This window comes from Solanum tuberosum, unplaced genomic scaffold (genome assembly GCF_000226075.1).
Source record: "Solanum tuberosum cultivar DM 1-3 516 R44 unplaced genomic scaffold, SolTub_3.0 scf00060, whole genome shotgun sequence".
Classification (NCBI taxonomy): Eukaryota; Viridiplantae; Streptophyta; class Magnoliopsida; order Solanales; family Solanaceae; genus Solanum; species Solanum tuberosum.
The window spans coordinates 1,554,966-1,580,745 of NW_006238985.1; the positions used below are offsets into that span (position 1 = coordinate 1,554,966).

At 35.5% G+C, this 25,780-nt stretch overlaps 5 protein-coding genes across 6 annotated transcripts; 2 read left to right on the forward strand and 3 right to left on the reverse strand.

Moving 5' to 3' along the window:
• Positions 1-856: 856 nt before the first annotated feature.
• LOC102588001 (uncharacterized) lies at positions 857-1,660 on the forward strand. Its single transcript, XM_006344726.2, has one exon. It carries the CDS (start codon positions 919-921, stop codon positions 1,444-1,446), a length of 528 nt encoding a protein of 175 aa, XP_006344788.1. The 5' UTR covers positions 857-918; the 3' UTR covers positions 1,447-1,660.
• Positions 1,661-3,454: 1,794 nt separating this feature from the next.
• On the reverse strand, positions 3,455-9,430 carry LOC102580710 (uncharacterized). 2 transcript variants are annotated; one of them, XM_015307562.1, is made up of 4 exons: positions 8,759-9,430; positions 6,178-6,627; positions 5,323-5,399; positions 3,455-3,826 (listed from the first exon to the last, which is right to left on the reverse strand). In XM_015307562.1, exons 1-3 carry the CDS (start codon positions 9,272-9,274, stop codon positions 5,385-5,387), a joined length of 981 nt encoding a protein of 326 aa, XP_015163048.1. In that variant the 5' UTR covers positions 9,275-9,430; the 3' UTR covers positions 3,455-3,826; positions 5,323-5,384. The 2 variants fall into 2 exon arrangements, with proteins under 2 accessions (XP_015163048.1, XP_015163049.1); XM_015307563.1 differs by lacking the exon at positions 5,323-5,399.
• Positions 9,431-11,733: 2,303 nt separating this feature from the next.
• LOC102581387 (pentatricopeptide repeat-containing protein At3g62890-like) lies at positions 11,734-15,385 on the forward strand. The gene has a single exon (XM_006344791.2). It carries the CDS (start codon positions 11,782-11,784, stop codon positions 14,263-14,265), a length of 2,484 nt encoding a protein of 827 aa, XP_006344853.2. The 5' UTR covers positions 11,734-11,781; the 3' UTR covers positions 14,266-15,385.
• Positions 15,386-15,808: 423 nt separating this feature from the next.
• On the reverse strand, positions 15,809-18,619 carry LOC102588331 (putative pentatricopeptide repeat-containing protein At1g56570). Its single transcript, XM_006344727.2, has 2 exons — positions 17,706-18,619; positions 15,809-17,562 (listed from the first exon to the last, which is right to left on the reverse strand). The coding sequence occupies exons 1-2, from the start codon at positions 18,309-18,311 to the stop codon at positions 16,351-16,353; spliced, it is 1,818 nt and encodes a 605-aa protein (XP_006344789.1). The 5' UTR covers positions 18,312-18,619; the 3' UTR covers positions 15,809-16,350.
• A 331-nt stretch (positions 18,620-18,950) lies between these two features.
• Positions 18,951-25,032, reverse strand: LOC102588661 (alkaline/neutral invertase A, mitochondrial-like). The gene is made up of 6 exons (XM_006344728.2): positions 24,053-25,032; positions 23,238-23,397; positions 22,429-22,640; positions 21,441-21,934; positions 20,334-20,382; positions 18,951-19,606 (listed from the first exon to the last, which is right to left on the reverse strand). Exons 1-6 carry the CDS (start codon positions 24,770-24,772, stop codon positions 19,280-19,282), a joined length of 1,962 nt encoding a protein of 653 aa, XP_006344790.1. The 5' UTR covers positions 24,773-25,032; the 3' UTR covers positions 18,951-19,279.
• Between the last annotated feature and the right edge of the window lie 748 nt (positions 25,033-25,780).

The following is a 25,780-nucleotide window of genomic DNA, read 5'->3' on the forward strand; positions in this document are numbered from 1 at the left end:
ATGAAATTAATAGATAATTTTACGATTAGTTTCTGATTTACCCTTATAATTATTTATAGTTATTTCCCTATTATATTTTTCAAGACATTGTATTTATTACTCTCTCCGTACAACAATAGTTGTCCACTATATTATTTTGGGATGTCCAACAATACTTGTCCACCTTATGAAATCAATGAATAATTTTACACTTGCTTCCTAATTTACCCTTATCATTAATTATAGTCATTTCTCTATTACATTTTTCAAGACACTGTATTTATTATATTCAAAAGGTGATTTAGTAAAAATTTTCTTCTATTTATAAATTAGCAGTGTGCAAAGTCAATAGTGGATAAGTATTGTTGTACAGAACTCAGAATAAGTATATTTAAAGGGTGATATAATAAAATTATCCTTCTATTTAAAGTTTTTTTACAAATGTGCGAAGTCAAAATGAACAAGTATTGTTGGACAGAGGGATTATTAGTTAATATGCTAATATAATTAATTGACATCGATCAAATATACAAATCAGTTATATATATCTCTCGTATCTCCTCTCTCCCAGATTTCACTTCTCTCTCTCCTCCTTTCCCTATCTCATTCATCTCTCTACTTCTTATAACATGTAGCTATGAATCGTAATTAACTTATCTATACCTAAGGAGGCTGATTTATAATCTTAGTTTTTTTTGAAATTTCCTATAAAAAAAATCCTCCAAGTTTCTGATTTGCTCTTTAAATTGTCAATTTCTTTTTTTTTTTAAAACATTACTATTGTTTAATGTAGGCATATCATAAGGGCATTTGAGAAATTTAAGCCAAAACCGAAGGGTAATCTCTCATATTGACATCTATATATTAGAAGCCTTTTTGCCAATCTATCTCATTCATTACAAAGCAAAATATCCATTGCAAAAGAAAGTAAAAAAAAAAATGTCTCTAATAACAGAGGAGATCAGAGCCAGTGCAACTGAATTCTACACTGGAAATGATATCTGTCAAGAAAAATCAAAGTTCTTGTTAACAGAAATGAACCTCCCAAATGGTGTTCTCCCTATGCAAGACATGTTAGAATGTGGCTATGTAAAAGACACTGGCTTTGTTTGGCTCAAATCCAAGAATAAAACAGAGCACAAATTTGAAAAAATTGGAAGATCAGTCCAATATGCAACTGAAGTCACAGCTTATGTTGAGCCCAATAAGATCAAGAAACTTACTGGGGTTAAAGCTAAAGAGCTACTTATGTGGTTAACACTTACTGAAATTTGTGTTGATGAGCCATCCACTGGTAAAATCCATTTCAAAACCCCAACTGGGCTTTCTAGGACTTTCCCTGTTTCAGCCTTTGAACTTGATGAGCCTAAAAAGGAAGTTAAAGAAGAAGTCAAAGAGGAAGTGAAAGAAGAAGCCAAAGAAGTGAGTGCTGCTGCTGTTGCTGCAGTGGAAGTCAAAGAGGTTTAAGAAAAAATAAATTGATTTGCTTATTTTATTGAGAAAAAAAGAAGTTTTATTTTGATTTAAAAGTTGTTGTTTTACTACTACTACTACTTAAGTTGAGGATTATGATTATGAATTCATCTTGATGTACTCATGATTATGATCAAGTGGCTAAATTATGTCATCTTTTCTTTGAATTTAGTCACATTATTATTAATAAACTTAGTTTAAATCAAAAGTTCATTTTTCATTAGTGTTGGTTATATTTTCTTATAATCAATCATGATTTCTGAATCTATGCTTGATTCCAAATCTCGAAGCATTTAGTCAATTACTAAGACTCACTAACAAGATAAAAACTTAGCTAATCGATCAACTAAGCTATCGTATTATTTCTTTTGTTACGTGTTTCAATTTTCAATTTTCAGTTTCTTTTTGAGAATATGTAATTGCAACAACATTGAGATGCAAATTTGTGTTAGGGTGGAATCAAGAATTTTAAATCATTAAAGCTCAGATAACTATCTTGAGGGACAATAATAATAAGAAGGGTACTCTAATATTTGAGTGGTACACTTTGTGACAGATATGGCTAATGACATTAAATTAAACCACGGGTTATAAGCTATCTTTCTCCAACTTGACGGCTTGCTGGGGAATTAAATTCATATAAATGGGCTAATATATTGAGATGACAGATCAAGTTTTAATATATATATATATAGACTCCCGCCGATTTCTGATTTTGACGTGACATGATGTTTATGAAAATAAAGAATTGTTTTGAATGTTGTGATCTTACACTAAAGATATATAGAATATACCAAAAATATCTTAGTCTTAAACATGTAATGTAGAAACTTAGAATTAAAAGTACAAAAAAAAAGAATCATTTTTTTTTAAACGAACAAAAAAGAAAAGTAAGATAAATAAATTAAATTGAAGAAATTACTTTTACGAAATAAAAGAAAAATAATTATCACAATAAAAATAAGACTCAAGAACACACAATTCATAAATGCTGGCCTAAAAAGTATTGAGTTTGGTAAAAAAATAAAAAAATCAGTGAGAGGATTCCAATCGTGTAGAAAAAGAAGAAAGATAGAATACGTTTGAGAAGAATTAAAAAAAAATGGCTTGGACTAAAGTAGGTGTCCTAATTAAAATCATCACCTAACAATTATTGATTGGTACCTAACTCATAATTAAGACATCAGCAATGAATAATTATCAGTCTTGTTGTTGGAAAATACCAACAGTACACGTACATTTTTTTTATTACTTACATGTCGTGTTTCTCATTCTTCTTAATTTTTTAAAATTAATTTGGAGAAGTTTTTGATTATTTTCCCCCTTTTCGTGTTTTACTACTAATATATAATCTCTCTATTTGTCATTCATCATTCGATAATTAAAGTATTTATAGTGTTTAAGAATAATTATCACTAAGATAAAATGGTAAAAGAATACTTTTTCCGTCTCATTATAAATGTTACTTTAAAAATTTAAGATAAAAAATATTTACAATAGTGAGAACTTAGTAAATGATAGATTATATTTAGTAAATATTTTTAAAAATCATAACAGACGATTTGTGGCGGAGGGAGTATCAATCTGCCACTTTTTATTGCCCTCCCAAAATTGATCAAGTTGCTGAATTAGAACTATTGGTTGTTTAAAAACTAAAAAGTAATGTAAATTACATGAAAGTGCAATTTGGCTACATTTACGGGATGCAAAGTTTAATTAATTTTTTCAGCTATATTTGTTCTATTAACTTCTTAGTTCACATCTTCAAAAAAAGAAATATAAACGTTATTATTATAATAATACGAAGAAAAACGTGCTACTCTTTTTGTAGTAATCTCAACGGCCATTGCTATCAAAGTCAGAGCAACCCAGAAAAAAGTGATCCATAAGAATCTAATGTACAACAACCTTACCCTCCTTTTGTATAAGAGACTCTTTTCACAGCTCAAATCCGTAATCCCCTGATCAAATGACAATCAACTTTTGAAAACGTATAAATACATAGTTTAAAATTACACTCCGATATATGTGATGATCTCCTTCGAGTACGTTCATACATAGGATAAACTCAAATGATAGAACTGACAATGTTAATAATATTTCCGCCCCATAACATTAAGAACAAAAGAAGTACAAATTTATATAAGTGCATGAATCTTGAAGTTGACAACAACTGATGTTGTCCGTAGGCTTGGATTACACTAGAGCAGTCTATACACACAATTTAACTTAGCACAACAATATTGACACACCTGTAAGGCTTCTCTAAAGGAGTACAGGGTTCATTTTCAAATTCTTGATAGGCCACAATCTTTCTAATCCACACATCCTAATATATGTTACAAACCTGAGCAGACCACATTATCCGTTAAACCTACAGAGGCAAGTAAATGAAAGATTAGATATGGCTAAACTTGAAAACTTACTTAATAAAGTATTATTAATCAAGAACCTCAATGCAAACAATTCACATACGCAACACTAAATTAGCTCGAAAGTTGCACAAAAATGGATGTAGTAAAGACACTGTGACACACTCGAACAATACGTGAATCAACCTTACTAAGCTTAGGAACCATGAGTTGGAAGTAAGCTATTGAAACAATGAAATGAAGTACAAGATTCTTGTTTCAGGTAAGAGAGACTTATTAATCAGTAGAGGAAAGGAGGTCGAGAAAATATGCAAAAAAATTACATAGATGTTGGAAAAGCATGCAGGCCTAAGGGACAGAGTAAAGATACAAAACAAGAACTTAAACTTCAAAAGGAGCGGTTGAAGTAACTTCTGTATGGTCAGGAATCCCTGCTTGTTGGTGCATAGAAGGATTTTTAGATGAGGAACACAGTTGTTAGTCCTTTGTAAATAAGGAACCCTAAGTAGTTAAAAGAATAGTCGCCACACCATGAAGGAATGACATAAGGGCAGCCTACATTTTGGGCATGAGCCCCTGAGTACAGTCAAGATAAGAGAAAGCTCTGCTGCTCATTAGTCCTGTAAGAATGTTACTTGGGACCAAGGCGAGCCCGCAAGGGGAAGGATGGACACTAGATGCCTGATGGGACAAGGGGATAAGCTGGAATAGGCAGCCCAAACAAGGCATTACCGGGGGAAATAGGCAAAAGAGAGAAAGGGTGAAAAAATTTGTTTACTGATTTGCAAGACAACCAGATAAAATAAAATCAAGAGATGAGAAATCAAGGCAACTTGACAAACCGTTTTAAAAACAAAAGGAGCTTTGTTAAAATGAACACATGGCAGGTAGTAAAAGCTAGAACAGTCTGAAAGCAAAGGCAACTATATCTATAATCTATAGTCGTAGTTGATAGTAGCTAAAAGCGCCTCAGAGTCTAGGGGAATGATAAAAGAGAATAGGGATCAAAAGGATGATTTAAGACAATTATACCATGAGAATTGGGGTTAAGGGGCCAGAGATGGTATACATAGAGGTGCATGTTACCTCAAGACAGAACTTGGTTAGCCTCACTACAGTTTGAAGAGAAAACTAGAATTTCACACTAAGAAAACCATTGAATTGTTTTACTTGAGCTGAGGGTCTTTTAGAAACAACCTCTGCCTTCACAAGGTAGGGGTAAGGATCTGCGTTCACACCACCCTCCCCTGAGCCACTTGTGGGATTACACTGGGTGTGTTGTTGTAAAACTGTTGGAATCAACAATAGCAAAAAACCAATTTTTAGACCCATTATAAATAAAGCACTAGACTATACTTTTGCCACCAACATAGGATTTTTCCAACTCCTCAAATAGGAAGATAAGTATGTACCTAACATACATTTCTACCACACTATATACATCACAACTTCAGTACAAGATGAATAATGAACAAATGACTAAGAGAAAAGCATATACCATTAAGAAGCCACACTACAAATCCTGATTGCAGATCTTCCAACATTGCAATTTCTCGAAAATCACAACTTTAATGCCTGGAAAATCAAGTATGTCAATATTGATCAAATTGAATGTAAGATACACATCTAAGTAGTATGTTGATAGCTTTAAGATAATAATATTAGCTAAGGAGTTTATATGTGCAGCAGTGTATTAGTCTAGTTCACATACAAGTACCAAATATCTCTTCAGAAATGTTAGTCATGAAATTGAAGCTTATTACAGGAACTCTTAGGGCTAGTGGGCAGTGGATATCAGCTAGAGCAAGGAGAAGTAACCAAATGTGTATGAACAAGTTACCATACTGAACAAGATCTAGGCAGTCTATGGCAGCAAGCTCTGGATCCTGTCTCTTTAGAATCACATATATTGTGGTGATCCAAAAATTGGCGTAAAAGCATCTAGGATTTGTTTAGGGATAGAGGGTATACAGAGAGAGAGAGAGAGAGAGACGGGGTTTGTTCATGTTAGGGTCAGGGGGGATGGGTGGCCGGAACTCTGTTCCTCCAATATAAGAGCTATCTAACATTACAGTATCACCAGTGTTTAGCTAGCTGGAGTTCAGATTTCAGAAGGTCTATGAGTACATACATACTTGAAGGAAGGAAACAGAACCTGCAAATTACTTTCCAGTTTATTAGCAAGTTTACCTTCACGAGTCATTTTGCCATCATATATAGATCAAAAAGCAATGTCACATAACAATAAAAGAAAAGCAGATCTTTTTCCAGGACAGAATGTGTGGTCTTCCATGCCAAGGAAAAATTTAATCTAATTCATGGATTTTTAATTCGGTCATCCAGGAAACTGTACCTGGGAAGCTCTGACCCATTTGCCATTGGTCCAGTCCAGATGCAGCCGTATATCAGCATGCTTAAACTCCAATTCCTCGTTGCTCGCCTTAAAGTAAACCTTGTATCTCTGGCCTTTAAGTACTTTAGAAATCACACCCACCCACCAGCCATCATTGTGCAGAGCATCAACTTCTTCAAGGACTTTGAAGCTTTCAAAAGATCCAATATCAGGTGGACGAGGTCGTATATGCAAACGATCAGTTTCTTCTTGCAAAAACGCTGTATCGTCATTGTTTCTTAAGGTCTGATACTCTATCAGGTAGTTACCATTATCTAAAAACTTGACAATAGTTGCAACAAACCAAGCACCCTCAAAACCTTCTTCATCACTGCTGACTTCGACTAATGACCCTTCGCTAAAAATTTCTGCAGCTTCGTTGTTGGGTTTTGTTTCAGTAGATACAAGTTTCTGTATTTCATGCCGAAGTCAAAATAAGTGGGGAGAGAAACGAAACAAATCAAAAAGTGAAACACAAAAACAGAATTGAGAGTTTTTGTCAAACAAAACGGGGAGAGAGAAGAAACAAATCAAAAAGTGAAACACATGAACAGAACTGAGAGAAAGTCTGAAACTTGAAAAATGTATGCCCTATTTAAATAATTTTTGTTTATGTGTTATCTCATACAGACATGTACGAATTACAATCATGAAAAGAAATGGTAAATATAGACATATTTCAGATGAACTCAAGTGCCAGATTTGCTCATCAGTTGGATATAATAATAGAAACATGCTTCCAACTCCCATTTTGTTTCTGGGCGCATGCGTTTAGCATCTATGCTGAAGCTAGATTGGTCACAAGAGATGTCAGAAGCCTGGCTTAAAATAATTATTTTTATCAATGACAATACCATTTATACTCCTATATACTTGCATAGTCATCTCATACTACTTCTTTTCAATAGTATTCCACCTGAGTGGTAAAGAGGATTTGATTAATGATGCAGAATCTCTGTTAACACACCACTTAAATCCATGTTGATTTGAAGTGAAGCTGTATCGTTTTGTAAATATTCAAGCACAATTCGTGTTGCTTGTAAAGATATGACACTTGGGGCCTAACTCAACCCCAAAAGATAGCTCATGAAGGGAGGATTGCCCAAGTCCATATAAGGATACCACCAGTCCATTCCCCAACCAATGTGGGACATTTACCCACTCTAACACCCCCCTTCACGCCCAGGCCCAACTGGAGCGTGGACCGGGAGCCCAAACGGGGATGGACCTGGCTCTAATACCATGTAAAGATATGGCACCTAGGCCTAACTCAACCCCAAAACTAGCCCATGAGAGGAGGATTGCCCAAGTCCATATAAGGAGACCACCAGTCCATTCCCCAACCAATGTGGGACTTTTACCCACTCTAACAGCTTTTATGATATTCAAGTTGCATCTCTGGAAGAATGTGACTCTAACCAAAGTGGAGTGTTTCACTTGGTTGGTATCCAAAAGAGCATGCTTGAGTCATGAGGCTCTGCAAAAGAGAGGCATCATTGCCTCAAGGTATTTTTTGTGCAAATAAGCTCTAGAGACACCTATTTCTTCACTATAAGGTAACACAACAAAGGTTTGGGCCTAAGTTGTGTGGACTCTTCACTTTCAATGCCGCACCCGTGTTGGATTCTTCAAAAATACACTACTTTAGGAGAAACCTACATGCATCCGTTGACATTTTTGAAGAGTCCGAGCAACATAGATTTGGGCCCTTTTTTACCAGCATAGCCAACATATACTGGACCATGCCAGAACATACATCAGGCCTGCTAAGCTGCTGGATTAGAAGGGGAGGCAGCAAGAGTCAGAAGAGATGGTGGAGACCAGCTCTAACTTGCATATGGTGGATCATATGAAAAGTAAGAGAATTTTTTAAGGGAAAGAATGTACTATAGAAAAGACTAAATGGGAAGTTATTACTTCCTTAGGCTTTTGGTGTAAAGTACAAGATATAGATGAAGAGATCCAACTAGTAGATTTTATAACCTACTAATTAGTACTTCGTTAGGCTTAGGCTTTTGTAAGTATTCTATCTTCTCTTTTCTTTTGTAATACCTTTTTGGAGGCTACCAGCATCGCCCTTAATGCCGAGGAATACAAAAAGTTACCAGTTTCAAAAAAAATAAAGGTGAGAAACTAGCAAGTAGACTTCTTTTAACTTTCAAGTTTCCCTTGATCAGCTGAAAATAAAAACACCCTATCCAGGAAGTGTAAACTGATTCTACTCAGAAAGCTGTTAGATTCCCCTATATCTGCGAAGTTCCAATGCATATTGATATATCCTCCCTCTCAAGTCTTCAAATCAACTATCCCAAGAAATGCAACAGATTTAAACTGTATCCAAAGAACTTATAGAGAGTATTTTCTAGTCCAACTTTCTTAGCTTCTGCTAAGTAAATTGGGAGCTAAAACACATTGATAACCCTAAAGAGCCTAAAAGAAAAGTAAGAACCCAGATAACGCCATTCAAGCAAGAATTTGCAAGTTCTCTAACACATTTTATTGATTAAAGGAAACTCATATCCGAGACGAAAAAGGAACTTACCTCCTTTCTTTTTTTTTCTTCTCCTTCGTCCCCAAATGGTGGGGTCCACTCACCATTGGCCCATTCACGATGGATCCGTATCCGAGATTCCTCAAATTCCAGCTGGTCCCTTGTTCCCCTGAAGAACACAGAGTACTTCCCATCACTTGACACCTCCATGACCACACCCTCCCACCACCCATCATTGTAATAAGCATCCACCTCATCACTGACCTTGAACTTCCTCCTCCGTTCAGGTGGCGGCCGTGGCCGCAGCTGAACTAAGGTCATTGCCTCCTTCAATGGCCGTTTACCTTTTTTATCCGCCATCAGTGTTTTGTACTCCACCAATACCCGCAGCTTATTGCTACTCTCGTCGTCGTCGTCGTCGTCTTTATTCGTCCTCTGTTTCTTCTGAATGGGTCGTACCACTATTCCCTCATACCACGAGCCTCGGAAACCGTCCTCATCACTGCTAATCTCAACTTCTGCGCCATTTGAGAAGTAAGTATTGAGCATTTCAGTTTCAGTTTCCATGGCTGCAAGAAGATGAAAGGAAGATTCTTGAGTTTTGGCGGTTATATGAGATTTGAAAGAATTTTATTATGGCGGAGAGAAGACTGACAGACAGACGGTGAAGAAGAATGACAAGTTTTGGCCAGATTGTTTTGGGGGTTGGTGGCATATTTTAACTTTTTTTAAGGGGTCGTTTGGTGCTCGTATGCAGGGTATTAGTAATACATGAATTATTTACAAGGAGATTTATATATTATTTATTAGTTATTCATGTACTATTATTTATTGCATAGATTTCTACATAATTTATATATGTATTAGTTATGCGAGTTTTTAAATGGTATAATATATAAACATGACCCTTAACTTGACGTCAGTTGACAACTATGACCTTTAACTTTGGGTGTACACAAATAGACACTTAAACTTGTATAAAATTGAGCAAATGGACACATTCGTCCTACATGACAATTTTGTGTCCTACATGGCGTCTTACATGTATTGTGCCATGTAGGACACTTGTGTCTACTTGTTCAATTTCATACAAGTTTAAGTGTTTGTTTGTGCACATTCAAAGTTGGAGAACATAGTTATTCGTTGAAGTCAAGTTAAATGTCATGTTTATGTATTATGCCCTTTTAAATTGCAATCAAACATTGCATAACTTACCTCCTAGCTAGTTATTAAATGTGGCATTACTTATGCATCATTTAATACTTACATAAATCATCTCCAAATCAACTACCAAACAATCCCTTATAATTTTGAAATAGGGTTAATTTTCCAAAATCGTCTTTTTACCTTCACGGAAAAAAAAAAGAATAAACAATGCCTAAGCTAAATTCTACTCAACCTCACTTATGAAACTACATATTAATATTGCACTTTTTGAAATAGCATTATTGCAAACATATGATAGATAGTCCTTTAAACATGTCCTCTTTTTTTTCCTTCCATTTTAACACTTAATTCTAGGAGTTTAATCTATTAAACACCATTTTAAGTTTGACTTTGTAGCCAAATTATTTTTACATCCCTTATGTATTTGGTACTTTTACATCATAATCTTTCTCTAAATATGTTATGCACATTTCTTCTGTTTTAAATTATTTTTCCACTAATAATACATATAAAAAATTAATTGTATCGTCACATGTTTCATTCACTTTTTTTAAAAATAATTAAAATATAGTTGTACCCTAAATGTCAAATTATCCTATGTATTTTTCTCAATCGTTAAGTTAGAGACCATGGATAAAAGCAATAATCATCGCTCTTAACCTTTATACAATTTTTAATTCATAACGATTTCTCTTTAACAACTCTAGCATAAAGAGTCGAATAGAGAAGGACAGCATTAAAAAAAAAGTTAACATTTGAAATCAATGTGCATAAAAATAAAATAACTCAATAACCGAAGCAATTAAAACGTTGTTGATTAGGTGAATTGCGAAGATGGAAGTGGTAGGATAAGAAAGCTTTCTAACCTTGTTGGGAGCGTTATCCTTGAGTGGGTTCTGTAATATGCGATTTGAAAATCTAATCGGCGCTTCAATACAAACTCCAAACACCAAATAGGAAATCAAAAAAAATGTTCTCTAACCTTGTGCTAAAGGGTCCCTAAGTTTTATTTATTTATATTTAATGAAGCTTTGAATCTAAATTATTTAAATATTAATTTATTTAGTGCATTTGCTTTTCTTCTCTTCTTTCACAATTAATTCCCAATTTTTAATAGGTTTAAATTATTCAAATTTTATATACAGTCTTAATATCATTAAAATATTTGTTGGAGATTGATATTTTGTCGTGTTTTTGTAAAATACGAGGGAGTGGAAACGATGAGTGGCTAGTAGTAATTTGTTACTTCCGTCTATTTTTAATTGTTATATTACACTTTTTAAAAGTCAATTTAATTAATTTTTAAAGTTAAATTAGATTATAATAATTTGATATTTTAAATAAAAAATTAAGATATTCAAAAACTATACAAAAAGTACTATAAATTATAGTAATATTTTGCATATCAATATGATGAAAAAATACATCATAAAATGTTAGTCAAAGTTTTACCGTTTGACACTAAAAAAGAAATCATGACAATTAAAAGTGGACGAATGTGGTAGTAAATAGTCACTTCACCCGTCCCAATTTACGTAGTATCTTTAAAATTTTGAGATTCAAATAAGTCTATTTTTTATCGTAATTTTGAGAATTATCAATTATTATGACTTATACTACTTTCTCCTACTTTTTACGTAATTTTTAAAAATATGTTAATACTTCAAAAAATTTATCTCTAAATACACTATAAAACTTAAATTATATGACTTTCGAAATTCGAATTAGTATTATTTTAGTAAGTAATTTGTTTCAAGCATAAGAGAAATTGAAGGGACTGACCGAAAACTGATGCTAGTGAATTTAATTTAAATAGATCCCCCTGTTCTCGCATAATATCAAAACAAGAAAGGCGCGAAAAACAAACTGGAAAAACCCAAATAGAAATCTCCGATCCTCGGAACTCAATGCTCCGGCGACATCTCCGGTCACCTCAATTTTCCACCATTTTTTTTATAATCCATAGCTCTTTTCATTACTTTAACAAACAAGGACATAGCTATATGAATTTGACAAAGGTATGTGCCTTTTCACCCTTCAAGTCAAATTTTGTTCAAAGACTCACCTCAAAAATAACCATAAACCTCTCAATCTTGGAGGTTCTTCTGCTAAAATGCCAAAATTCTAAGCATTTTGGGCAAATTCTTTCACAAATGATCTCCACTGGGTTCATCAGAGATACATATGCTGCAAGCAGGATTCTCAAGTTTTCCACTGACTCACTTTTCATTCACGTTAATTACTCTCATAAAATCTTCGATTACATAGATAATCCAAATGGGTTTATTTGTAATACCATGATGAGAGCTTATTTACAGCGAAACCAGCCTCAAAATACAATCTTTTTGTATAAATCAATGTTGAAAAATAATGTATGTATTGATAATTATACGTTTCCGCTTCTGGTTCAAGCTAGCACAGTTAGATTGTCCGAAGCCGAAGGAAAAGAGTTTCATAATCATGTTATTCAAACGGGATTTGGTTCGGATGTTTATGTTAAGAACACTTTGATTAACATGTATGCTGTCTGTAGAAACTTGATTGATGCAAGGAAGATGTTTGATGAAAGTCCTGTTCTGGACTCGGTTTCGTGGAATTCGATACTGGCAGGTTATGTTCAAGTTGGAAATGTTGATGAGGCAAAAGTAATTTTTGATAAGATGCCTATGAAGAATGTTATTGCATCCAATTCTATGATTGTATTGTTGGGTAGGTCTGGTAGGATGAGTGAGGCTTGTCAATTATTCGATGAAATGATGGAAAAAGATGTGGTTTCTTGGACTGCTTTAATTTCTTGCTATGAGCAACATGGGATGTACACACAAGCGTTGGATTTGTTTATGCAAATGTGTTCTAATGGAATTTCCATAGATGAGGTTGTTGCGGTAAGTGTGCTGTCTGCATGTGCACACTTGTTGGTTGTTCAAACTGGTGAATCAGTACATGGATTGGTTATAAGAGTTGGTTTTGAATCATATGTCAACCTTCAAAATGCTTTAATCCATATGTACTCTACCTGTGCAGATGTAATGGCTGCACAAAGATTGTTTGATACGAGTAGTCATCTGGACCAGATATCGTGGAACTCAATGATCTCTGGCTACTTGAAATGTGACTCTCTGGAGCAGGCTAGAGAATTATTTGATTCCATGACTGAGAAGGATGTTGTGTCATGGACTACAATGATTTCTGGTTATGCGCAACATGATCATTTCTCAGAGACTTTAGCACTGTTTCAGGAGATGCTGCATGAGGACAATAAGCCTGATGAAACTACTTTGGTCAGTGTTCTTTCGGCTTGCACCCACTTGTCTGCCCTTGATCAAGGAAAATGGATTCACGCTTACATACGAAAGAATGGGCTCAAAGTGAATAGCATTCTTGGCACAACTCTTCTTGACATGTACATGAAATGTGGTTGTGTGGAGAATGCATTGGAAGTCTTCAATGGAATGGAAGAAAAAGGGGTGTCTTCTTGGAATGCTTTAATTCTTGGGTTGGCCATGAATGGGCAGGTGGAAAGATCACTAGACATGTTTCAGAAGATGAAGGAATGTGGTGTAACCCCTAATGAGGTTACTTTTGTCGCAGTTCTTGGTGCCTGTCGACATATGGGACTGGTAGATGAGGGCCGCTCCTACTTTAATGCTATGACCAGACATTACAATGTTGAACCTAATATCAAGCACTATGGATGCATGGTTGATCTACTTGCTCGTGCAGGGTTGCTCAAAGAAGCTGAGACACTTATTGACAGTATGCCTATAGCTCCTGATGTTGCCACTTGGGGTGCTCTTCTTGGAGCTTGCAGAAAACATGGTAATAGTGAAATGGGGGAGAGAGTTGGAAGGAAGCTCCTTGAACTTCAGCCAGATCATGATGGATTTCATGTGTTACTGTCCAACATATATGCTTCAAAGGGTAATTGGGATAGTGTTCTGGATATTAGAGTAGCAATGACGCGGCAGGGGGTTGTTAAAGTTCCTGGCTGCAGTATGATTGAAGCAAATGGTGCTGTTCATGAATTCTTGGCAGGAGACAAGTCTCATTCCCAGATAAATGAAATTGAAGAAATGTTGGCTGAAATGGAAAAACGGTTGAAAATAATGGGCTATGCCCCAGACACAGATGAGGTTTTACTTGATATTGATGAGGAAGAAAAAGAAAGTACCCTGTTTAGACATAGTGAAAAGCTTGCAATTGCCTATGGGCTCATTGCTATCGCTCCTCCTACTCCTATAAGAATAATCAAGAACTTACGAATATGTAGTGATTGTCACGCAGCAGCAAAACTAATATCAAAAGCTTTTGATCGGGAAATTGTGGTGAGGGATCGGCATCGGTTTCATCATTTTAAGGATGGCTCTTGTTCCTGCATGGAATTTTGGTAGCTAATACCCTGTTATTGGCCCTTAAAGAACTATTATGAAGGTTGTTCAACTTGAATGCCTCAATCTTCAACATTAACAGGCCAATGGCCTCCATTCATGAATGACCTGTGCATAGGCTCCAACAAGGCTATCATCTCCCATATGGCCAAACCTGCATGATAATTCAATCTTCATTTTGTTGACACTGACCTTGGATATGGATCTTAAGGCAAGGGTTCTGATGCTTACACTGTCTTTCACTCCTTGAGTTCCCATTTTCTTACCAGATCTCCACATATTTCAGATTGTGCCATCTGATTATCTTAATTAATTAGATTCTGGACTGTAACATAAAAGGAGCTCATTGTCAAAATTGAAATTTTTGGTCACTTACTCTTCTAGGACCCAAGTATTTGTATAATCTTGCGATGTTACTGCAATGTGACATAGTAATATCAGTATATCACCTTGCAGTGACTGGAATAAGTCTTAAGTATCTAATAATGCACTTGAATAGTTGAATTAGAGTTGGGGGCCGCCACCTAAAGTGCAGTGGAAGCTTGTGTGATTTCTCTATAAGCAGCTTATTTATGTATTAATCAAAGCATTTACCCCATTCTTGAAGATTTGAAGCTGAACAGGTGAATATAGGTTGTCACTTGTCAGTAATAGAAGAAGAATTGACCTGTTTCATTGTTATGTTTTCCAGGTATCTTTACAGTCGATGGACAAGGAGTTGTAGATTTGATTTCCTTGAACTGAATAGGAGAGATAACCATGGACTGTTGATTTTTTAGCATACAGAATAAGGGTGCATTTCTATGTTAATTTTGCAGTGTGTTGAAGAATTTCAGTAGTAGTTAATGAACAAGTTTATGCATACATGGTGGAAGCAAATGCGTTGGGGCTACCAGTGGAATTATACTGCCAAATATACAAGCAATACTCTTGTAAAACTGGCATGTAACATGACATTCTTATTTCTCAAAATCATGACTTGTTCTGTAGATAAGATAGAGAATGTGATACAAAGCAGCAAAGAAGGTTTCCATGACCTTGAGCCTGTAATGTTTGTATTTTGCTCCCTTTCTAGTTGTATGATGTATTTTATCAACTGGAAAAATGAAGTTAAAATTTTACATCTCTGCCTGCTTACTAGCAAACTATCCGTTGGGGGCAAAACTCTCAACCTTGAACATTAGCATAGATCATCTGTTCTGTTTTGTTGGTTCACCACAACCTATGATTTTACACAAATGTCACCTATGCACCAATCTGGGTGTTGATCAATGATGCTTCATAACAATGTTGACTGGTGCATGTCGTGAATGATGCTCCAGCTTTTCCCTAGACAATGAGCTATTGCAACTGACTGGATCAGAAACAGTAGCAATTCCACAATAGCCTCCGGACAAGAATTACGGAACAATCCGAAACCACTTTGACGTACAAGTAGAATGTGTTTCACCACCTAAAGAATGGTCATACTCAATATACGGATCTGAGACTTAGCAATATCACTTGAGCAATTTTATCTCCCAGAATAGCAAAGACAGCAGATACAAATCTCTAAATGATCATATTATTCCTCAAATAATAACAATGTACTGATGTTGGATCTTCCAAAACATTTTACAAGTCAAAAGATACACTGAAGTCCATGTATCATATCTGCTGGTCCATGTTTGGCACCGAGCTGTTTTTGTTTCCAGACATGGTAATGACTAACGAACACAAGCGAATTACAAGAAGATCATAGAGTTGTTCAATCTTCCCATAATAACAATGTCCCCTAGCTGGATCTTCCAGGAGCATTTTAGAATTCAGAAAATTCCCTAGACTGAAGGTTCAGAATAATCAAGAGATTGCTTTCCATGAAATTCAAATGTACTGTGTCATGGCAAAGAATGATTTTACTTGGTTACATAACCCACTAGTTCCTTTTCTGACAGTATCAACTATTGACTAAAACTGATTGATTATCCACCCTCAACTTTCTTCAAAAAATCCCCTCTTGTATAGAATGCAACGTGACTTCTGAAGAAAATGAATCACCATGCCAACATATATAACAGCAAACACTTTGTACCTCATTGCTGTTACTTTTCAAGTTCCATCTTCTAAGTTATGTATAAAGAAGTCCAAATCAGGAATATATCGTGTGTCTCTCATATGTTCGACCAGGATTTTTACAACTTCATCAACACAATCCATATGTGAACCCATTTTATCTCCAGCAACAAAACTATAGTTCTGATTCTTTATCTCTACTGAACTTCTCCCTGCCTCTTTCTTGGTAGCCATCCTTCTCATCAACTTCCTCATTTTTGCAGAGTCACCCCATTTACCGTCAGCTGCATAGATATTTGACAGAATTACATAAGTTGCTGCAATTTTCGGCTTCAATGCCAACACCTTTCTTATGGCCAGCGTGCCCAAATCTGGATGATTGTGTGTTTTACATGCTCCTATGAGTGTTCCCCAAACAGATTCATCGGGATCAAATGGCATACTCTCTATCAACTTAAAAGCCTCCTCAACTCTTCCAGCGCGTCCTAGCAAATCTACTAAACACCCAAAAATCTCCGGATCTGGAGCTATGTTGTAATCACCAACCATTGACATAAAATACCTTACACCTTTATCTACAAGCCCAGCATGACTACATGCATTTAAAACTGCCACAAATGCTATCCTATCTGGCCTGACTCTAAATTTAACCATCTCTTCAAAAAAGTTGACAGCTTCATTTCCATATCCATGGCTTCCATAACCAATCATCATTGAGGTCCACGAAACCAGATTTTTCGTGGGCATTTTATCAAAAATTCTACGTGCACTTCCAATATTTCCAGACTTTGCGTACATGTCTATTAAGGCATTGTCCAACTCCAAGTTCCCTCCGAGGCCTCTCTTTATGATTCTTCCATGAATCTGCTCTCCACAACTCAAAATTGCCAAATTGGCCACAGCTGCTATAATGCTGGAAAATGTGAAGCAATTGGGGCTGAGACCTTCAAGCTCCATATGCGAGTATGTGCTGATAGATTCATATGGATCAGACTTCTCATATCCAGCAATCAAAGTGTTCCAGGTGATTGAATCCCTTTGAGTCATTTCATGGAAGCATTGCTTTGCATCATTTAAGCTGTTACACCTACAATACATATCTAAAATAGAATTCATTACAGGTAGATTAAAGTCCAATCCATGCTTGGTGATTGCAGCATGAAGTTGCTTCCCATATGTACATGAGTGGACCGAGGCACAAGCTCTGACTGCTATTGAAAAGCTAAATGGGTTTGATTCACCCTCTTCCTGTCCATCCAAAAACACACCAAAAAAGCATGAAAAGTTAGAATACAATTTTTTCTAAAACAGGTGATTTCAAGAAGATTAAAGTGGCACTATTTTCTATATACATTAACTGGCCTATTGCCAGAAAATATCTAAATACATACCGATAACATTCTTCTAAAAACATTAAGCCCCATATAGCCATCACCACGATGAGTATATCCCGCGATTAATGTAGTCCAAGACACATCATTTTTCTCTCTAATCTCCTGAAAAACCGCAGATGCTTCTTCCATATCAACACAACACGTAGCATAGACATCCAAGAGTGCATTCGAAACATAAATACTTCCACTCATGCCTTGCTTCAGAACCAAACCGTGAACCAAAGCTCCATGAGAGTACGAATTGATCCCTTTACAAGCCTTCAACGTACTAGATAACGTGAACTCATTGTAGCGCACATCCGTATACCTCATCATTTCACAGAAAACCATCCAAGCACGTCCATGGAGATTACATGAAGTGTACCCAGAAATCATGGTCGTCCAAGCAACAACATCTCTTTCAGGCATTTCATCGAACAGTGTACGTGCTTCTCTAATCAGACCCCTTTCAAAATACGACTTGAGAAGACCAGTTGCTAATATAGAAGGAGGCTTGGGTACAAATGGTGGGTTTGAATGGGGTGGGTCGATTGCAGCACAAAGAAGAGAGTTCTTGATAGTTTGAGGAATTTGAGTTTGGGAAACTAGCTTTCTTGCATTCATTGCTTAAACATACATTTAAGATTAACACAAATCCATTTACAGAAAGTAGAAGTCTTCGATTCATAATGTATAACAGTATAAATGTATAAAAATGTCCTTCATTTGTACAAGTCGCAACTGGTATTCTCTGTGTTCGAAGCTAAAAAAGTGTTCTCCAGTACTTAATACTTCAATTATTCTAATTATAAAGGTTAACAATCAAAATGAATAAAATAAAGAGAAGTTTGCTCAAGTAATAAGCCTTCTCCATCTCAATCTTAAAATTGTGACTTCAGTGATCAAAAAAATAAAAATGAATTAGTGGATGTTTGAGTAAACTAGGAGAAATTAACAAATGAATATATTTTAGAGGGCTAGTTAACTTTAGCCCCGCATTTTAAAACTCTTTCATGTTTAGTTGTTTTTTAATAAAAAAAATACCCCCTAGTTAAAACACGGACTCCAAGAAATTTTTATTGGAGTTTTAACTTCATAAAAATTTGAACTGATAAAGGTTTGAAGTCCATGAATCATTCATGAAGTTTCTCCATGAACTGCAACAGATTTTCCCACTTAAATTGTTAAAGTTTGAACTCATAAAAGTTTCCAATATGTATTAAAGGTTCCAGCATATAAAGAGCTTAAGGAAAAATGGCAAAATATCAATCATAAAGAAACATAAAAACTCACTCCAATGCATCTTACACAAAGTATAAGAAACAAATACAACATGCCAATCATCGTAGTATAATTTATATACAGACTAATTCCTGCCTTAAATGAACTTGGCTTCATTTCCTAAGTTGATGTACTATTACAATTGATTGGCGTATAAAAACAATGGTAATTCCATAATGCTGTGTGAAAAACTACGTCTTCTTTTCTTTATGTCTTGAGGTTGAAAAAACCCTCCAGACAAAAACACTTATCCTACCTATTTCCTGTACATGTAAAATGAGTTAAAACTCCGAAAGAATGATGGTTATAACTCATACAAGGATTTGAGACTTGGCCGCGCCACGTGAGCACTTTTTCCTTCCAGATTTCTTAAGAGCACAGACACAAATCTCAAGAAGATCATAGTCTTCTTCCCAGAATAGCAAGGAAGCCGTCTCTGGATTTTCCAACAGCATTTTGGATGTCAGAAAACCAGCTATTGTCCATGTTTGGTACAGCCGGGCTTGCTTTCCTGTAAATTTACCATACCTGGTATCATAATATTCAGGCCACTGATCCACTCGTAGCCTTTTCTCAGCTGAATCGACTGCTTTTTTAGCCAGGTCAAGCCTATTCATCTTGATGCATGCCAGCGTGAACTGAACGGATAGAAAGGGCAACATCAAAAAATAGCAAAGGTAGGAGCAAGCTAGCGATGTTTGTTACAGTAGCTTTAGCTAACATTACTTTATCATCATAAACAATAATTCAGAAACCAACTAACTGAAGAAAACTACGAAACAGACAGTAATAGGAGAAAGTCAATGTGTACGGCCTTGTGGCACATTTCCAAATCCATTTATAAATATTCATTATAGATTTCAGTCATCCTTTAAAATTCAGCAGCTATATCATCTTAAATAAATCAAGAGCAAAAGAGAACGTCTAATCTGGTTCTTTTTTTTCATTCAATAAGTTTAAGTTGCTTCTTCAGTCTGCCGAATGGGTACAGGTTATGGAGAATTTAGTTTTCCATAAATTTCTGTGGTTGAAATTTACTAGGACAAAACTACGATCACTTTTCAATTACCTATTTATCCAGGACAATTGCAATTGTCATAAAAAGATAAAACATTTATAAGCTTATCAGGTAACTACTCAGCCTCCTAGCACTCCAAAGACAATAAAAATACAGGCAGAGAGATGAAATTATTGCATTGTAGTTACGGTATGTAAGGGACATCAATCAAATGAATTCAGTGGAATGAACATAAAATCATTACATGAGTTAGGAAAATAAAATCATTTCAAATTCTGATTGAGGGAAGAAAGAGATATCATTAAGAGAAAATCATCAATCAACACGAGAAGAGAATGCAACCTTACCTGCCAGAGAAGAGTTGGCCAAGAACCCCCATTATGATATGACCAAGGTCTGCAACATTCAATTTGGAAAGATTAGTAACTTTGACTCCTTAAATGCCCAAAGATAACACATTATGTAAATGGGTTTCGCAATCATGTAGTAGGATAGCATTGTACCCACTTCTAATATACCAAAACTAACCCTGCCAATCCTTATTACCCTATTAAAAAGCTGGGACTTTATTTTGTCTTTTCACTTAAAGTCACAATTACCCATCTCCCGCCTTCTGCAGACCCCTTCCTCAATTAAGGTTTGCGTACATCCTAACTTCTCCAAACTCCACTTGTGGGATTACGTTGAGTATATTGTTGTATTTCTCAAGGTCTGATCTCTCAAATACCATGAATAAAGAGAAATATTCAAGATTAGAAGTTGATTAGGGAAGAGAAAGGATACCCATTTATAATACACAAAAAGTTCATTGTGAAGAATAAATTGGAGAAACTGAAGAGGATGGGCGTATTTATGAATCATATGTTCTGTGATGTTTAAGACTCAAGAATGTAGTCAGCCACTTAACCAGTCTTGATCACTTTCAGAATCTTCAAATCAAGTTGGAGAAACAGGAAAAAAAAGGGCTTAACCATAAATGTACAATTAACAAGAACATTTTACTACTCACAAAAATATGCTAAGAACACATCTTCTCACAAAAAATTTCTTTAGCTTCACTTTATCCTTTCTTTAAAAAGAAAATCATTTCTCATATTCTCTTTTCAGGAAGTTACCCAAATAGAGAGATTACTCACAAGTTCAGTATGAAAGAAAAAGGAGTTCCTCTGTTGTCTTGAAGTTGCATTGCTATCTTGTAAAATTTGGAAGACTCATGGATGAGAGAGAGAAGATTAACACAGAAGGAGACGGTAGATGGATGGGGAAGAATAAGCACGTTTAGTTTTTTTATCGAAAGACCAAAAGGCCCTGATAATTGTTGTGTTCTTAAATGACTATTGAGGGTAGTTGAATTAAAAGGGGGTACAATGCTAATCTGCTACCCTCAGTAGGTTAGCAAGACCCTACACACACATTTATATAAATATATGTATGTATAGAGAGAGAGAGCTCACGTGTTCTTGGGGTCGCTACCAGTGATTATACGCCAATCTTCAGACTCCAGAGCTGGGTAACATATCTTAAGGGGCATAAGACCCACAAGATCGTACCACTTTGCTTCAATCAGATTCAGGATAGCCTCATTCTGTTTTGGGGTACTCAAAGATGACACAATGGACCACAGATTTCCAAGTGTGAAGAATCTAAAGTCCATGTGGGCAGGTTGTAAATTGCCAATAAGATAACCACCTTCCTCAGGAATCCAGTCCATCAACCAATGAGGGATTTGTTCAGGGTAGATGTTGAATTTGTTAGTGGCTTCAGTGGAATACTCCTCTGTCTTATATCGATATATTTCATTGATCTTTTTCATATCGACCCAATAATATTCTCTAATGTGAAATGACAATGCACTAAGTCTGTTGTTTATGGCATTCACCAAATTCTTGGATCCTTCATCCAAAGAAAGCAGCTCACGGGAGCACCTAAGTGCTGAGTAAAATAATGCCTGCAACATCAAACAATCTCAGAAAAGATCAAAGGGAGAATCATAGAAGGAAAACAATGATAGCACTTCAGATCACTCCCTGAATATGTGCAACACAGAAATATTGAATAAATTATTAACACTATTGCTTTTTATTTGGTAAGCCACTCCTCTAAACACCTAACCTCAGTACTGGAGGTGGAAGGATCCTTCCGACTAGCTATCCAACATTTGTCAACATAGAATAAAAATATTAAGCTTATGCCACCCTCTCCTACAGTGTGAAGTTAAGGAAAGATCAAGTTCCAAAGTTCATACAGTTCAGCTATTGCCAAATTCTGGTTCACTGTAATATCCTAGCAAAAGGGGCTTCTATCAAATAAGTATACACCAATGTCAGCATACCAGGTCAAGGAAAGACTCACAAGATGAACTTGAAAAATATATTAAACTCAAAAAGAGGAACCGGTTACGCCACTTGAACATTCAAAGGATAATTGGCAGTATCAACTTACTTGAATCTCAAGTGGATGTCCATGAATACCCATCCGCCTATCTATCATGCAGGAACCATCAGTGACTAGCAAAGAAGGAAACATATCAAACCCATCAGATAAACACAGGTTTATTATCAGCTTTATGCCAGTCTGTACATCCACTCTTTCTTGTAATCCATAGTCACCGGTGATCTTCCCATAAGCTCTCAACAAGATAATCCACCACAAACCTGAAAAAGTCACAATTTCAGATCTTTCAATATTTATTTAACGGGTGGAGCTAAAGTAACAAACTTTTGTGATGATTCTTTTCTTGACCAATTTTCTTTCCTTACCTTCTTCTGATATTATTGAGTTATTTATTTTTCTAGAGGACATCCTAAAAAGAAATAAATAATAAACTATAACTGCGAACTACCTCTTCACTAGTGATAAACACTTATGGAGACTAGAATCAATTAACCTAGATACTCGCTTCTTACATTTTTTTAAAAAGGTAAGTATTAATACTCTCTTCTTACATTCAACAACCAATTTTCTAGTTTGGTCCAGTCCACATTGGCATCCACTTACCATTTTTATAAAGGTGTACAAATGTAACAGTATATTGCTCTCAAGGAAAAGTTCTAATGTAATTTATACAATAAGTGATAACCTGAGAAAAGTTCTCCTCTTTCTAAGACAACTTTTTCTTAACTGATCAAGTAACTAATAGTTCCCAAATGTTCAATCATTAGTTAATAAACAATAAGTTTGGATTCTCCTGTGAATGACCAGACATTATGGGACTTAATATAAAATGAAGGGAATGAAAAGTAAACACACACCTGAGTCAACAGGTGCTACACGGCCAATAGCTGACTCCCCAAAATCTGGGTCTAGAACTTCTTCGTATTTGTTATCATCGAGAGGCACTGTTCTGACTTTAAAACTTGCAGGCATCAATCCTTGCCCTGGACTGTAACAGTCCACAGTTTTCTCCCAACTCTAAATTACAGAAACCAACAGTAGTCAATTCATTTACCGTAAATCAATAACCCAAACCAATATCTACTCAAACACAGAAAAAATGAGAAGGAAAAACATGTGTCCAACCAACAACAAAAAAAGTTTTTATCCCAATCATTGGTTTTTGACTAAATCTGAAGATGCATCAATGGAAGATCTAAACAATGAAATATATGTAGCTAATTATGCGATCACATAACAACAATACTATAATAGCTGATGCTATTAGTGCTACCAGATGAAGGATATATGGTTGAATTTACAAGATAATCATGAAACTCCTTTTTAAAAGATCGATTCTCCAGTCTCCACCAAATAAGGATTCAAAGAAGAATCTCAGAGAAGCAAATCATATACAGTCCTGATCTCACACTTACCTCGAGTATTTAGGAAAAACCAAAAATTTCAGCCAGGTCCCCGACCCCTCTCTCCAAAAAACAGAAAGCATTATCAATTCTAAGTCCTACTGGTACATGTGAGACCTTTTCTGTGTTTTACTGTCGAAAGTGGGCAAAGGCGAGATAAACAATACTAATAATTATGTGAATCTAAAGCTACCACAACAGCATATCCAATTGGTAGAAGCAGAACATTTAATACCACAAGCAAGTAATTTTTCAAAGCAAAAGACTACCTGCAATTGGAGAGTGTGAAGTAGGAAGTTTCTAACAATCTCTTTCTCCCCCTTGAGTAAAAAAGCGAGGGCGGATGGAATAAAATCCCTAATAAATACTTGATCATAATTCAATGGCAATTTATCATTAGGATCATTAGCAGCAAGAGTCCCTATAGGGCTCCCACAATATGTAACAACAGCATTCTCCAACAACCTCCATGCTTCCTTCACCGTCTGTGACTCCTCACCCTCTTTCACGCTCTCAACTTTCTCATGTTGACCAGTTGCAGCATGTTCATCTAAATCAGCATTTTCCAACCCCAATGGCTTCTTCGCATTCAAACCTCCTTGAACATAAATCCTTTCAAAATTCTTGTCATTATTAACACGGGTTTTCTCAACCGAAGTTGAATGATTCCTAAAGTCAGATGCAACACTAGCAATAACATGGAAACCTCTCTTTGAGGCCCCAATCGGGTTAATACCATTACAATTTCTTGAAAAAACCCTAGATTGACCACAAGATGAATTTCGCACAACACAAAACAGCTTCTGGGTCCGATTGATAATCCTTCCATTGCCCAAAATACGAGATGGGTAGCTATGAAAATCACATTTTTGCCTGAAATTCGACATATTATGGGTCTTCTTGAATGGAAGACCCAGAAAAGAATTGCTCCTACATGGGATTAAAATTCGACAACAAGGCGTCATAGTTATCAAATTGATTGATTTCATACTGAAAATTATCTAAAATTTGGCAAATAAAAGGTTTGCAAGAACGTAGTTAAAAAGTTTGTTGATGATGTAATAATGGATTGTTTGTGATGAACAATATTTGAATCAGCAAACATATAGAGGGAAAGAGAAAATCTTGGGATAAGATTCAATTTTGGGGAAGAAAAAAAATATGATTCGTGGAAAGTTTGAAGATCTTTGGAAAGTGGGAATGGCTATTTCAGATGTACAAGGTTATTTATAGCCGCCAGCCTTGTGATGGAAGAAATTCATTTTTCTTTTTTTCTATTTCGACCACTAGAAATACGATTTTAGAAAAAGGAAACAAATAAAACCAAAAAAAAGGATGAAAAAGTTTCTTGTCACTATTGCTAGTTTTGGAAAAGAAAGGCAGTAGGACAATTTTCAATTTTTTTTTAGAAATGTCAAACTAGGAATGAAGATACTTGGGATAAAGTGGAGTGATCTGACAAGATGAGGATAGTGAAGTTGAGATATTTTGGGGCATATAAAGATGGGAAGCATAGATGTCTCAGTGAAAAGGTGTGAGAAGTTGGCAATGATGGGTGTTCATAGAAGTAGGCTGAAAAAGTGTCGGGGGAGATGAATAGAGAGGACGAGGTGCATCTTGAGTTGGATATAACCTTAAATAAAAAGATTTAGAGATCGTGAATTGGAGTAGAAATTGATAATTATATGTTCTCTCATTTTCCTGCGGGATATGATAGGGGTGATCATATTGGTAACTACTCTCTTACAAATAGTATTTATAGGTACTATTCTCGTAGTTTCTTTTTCGTTGATTGTTGTTAACATCTATTTATGTTTTATTTATCACACTAGTTGGTTGTTGTTATTGTTCTTTTTATGTATGTTATGTATGCTTTAAATAGCCTTACATTTCATTATTAATTGTTACCGCTTTCATTTTGATTTTTTTTCAAACTTTGAGATACTTCACTAAAGCTAAAAGTCTGTCGCAAATAATCTTTTCGTCTTTACAATTTA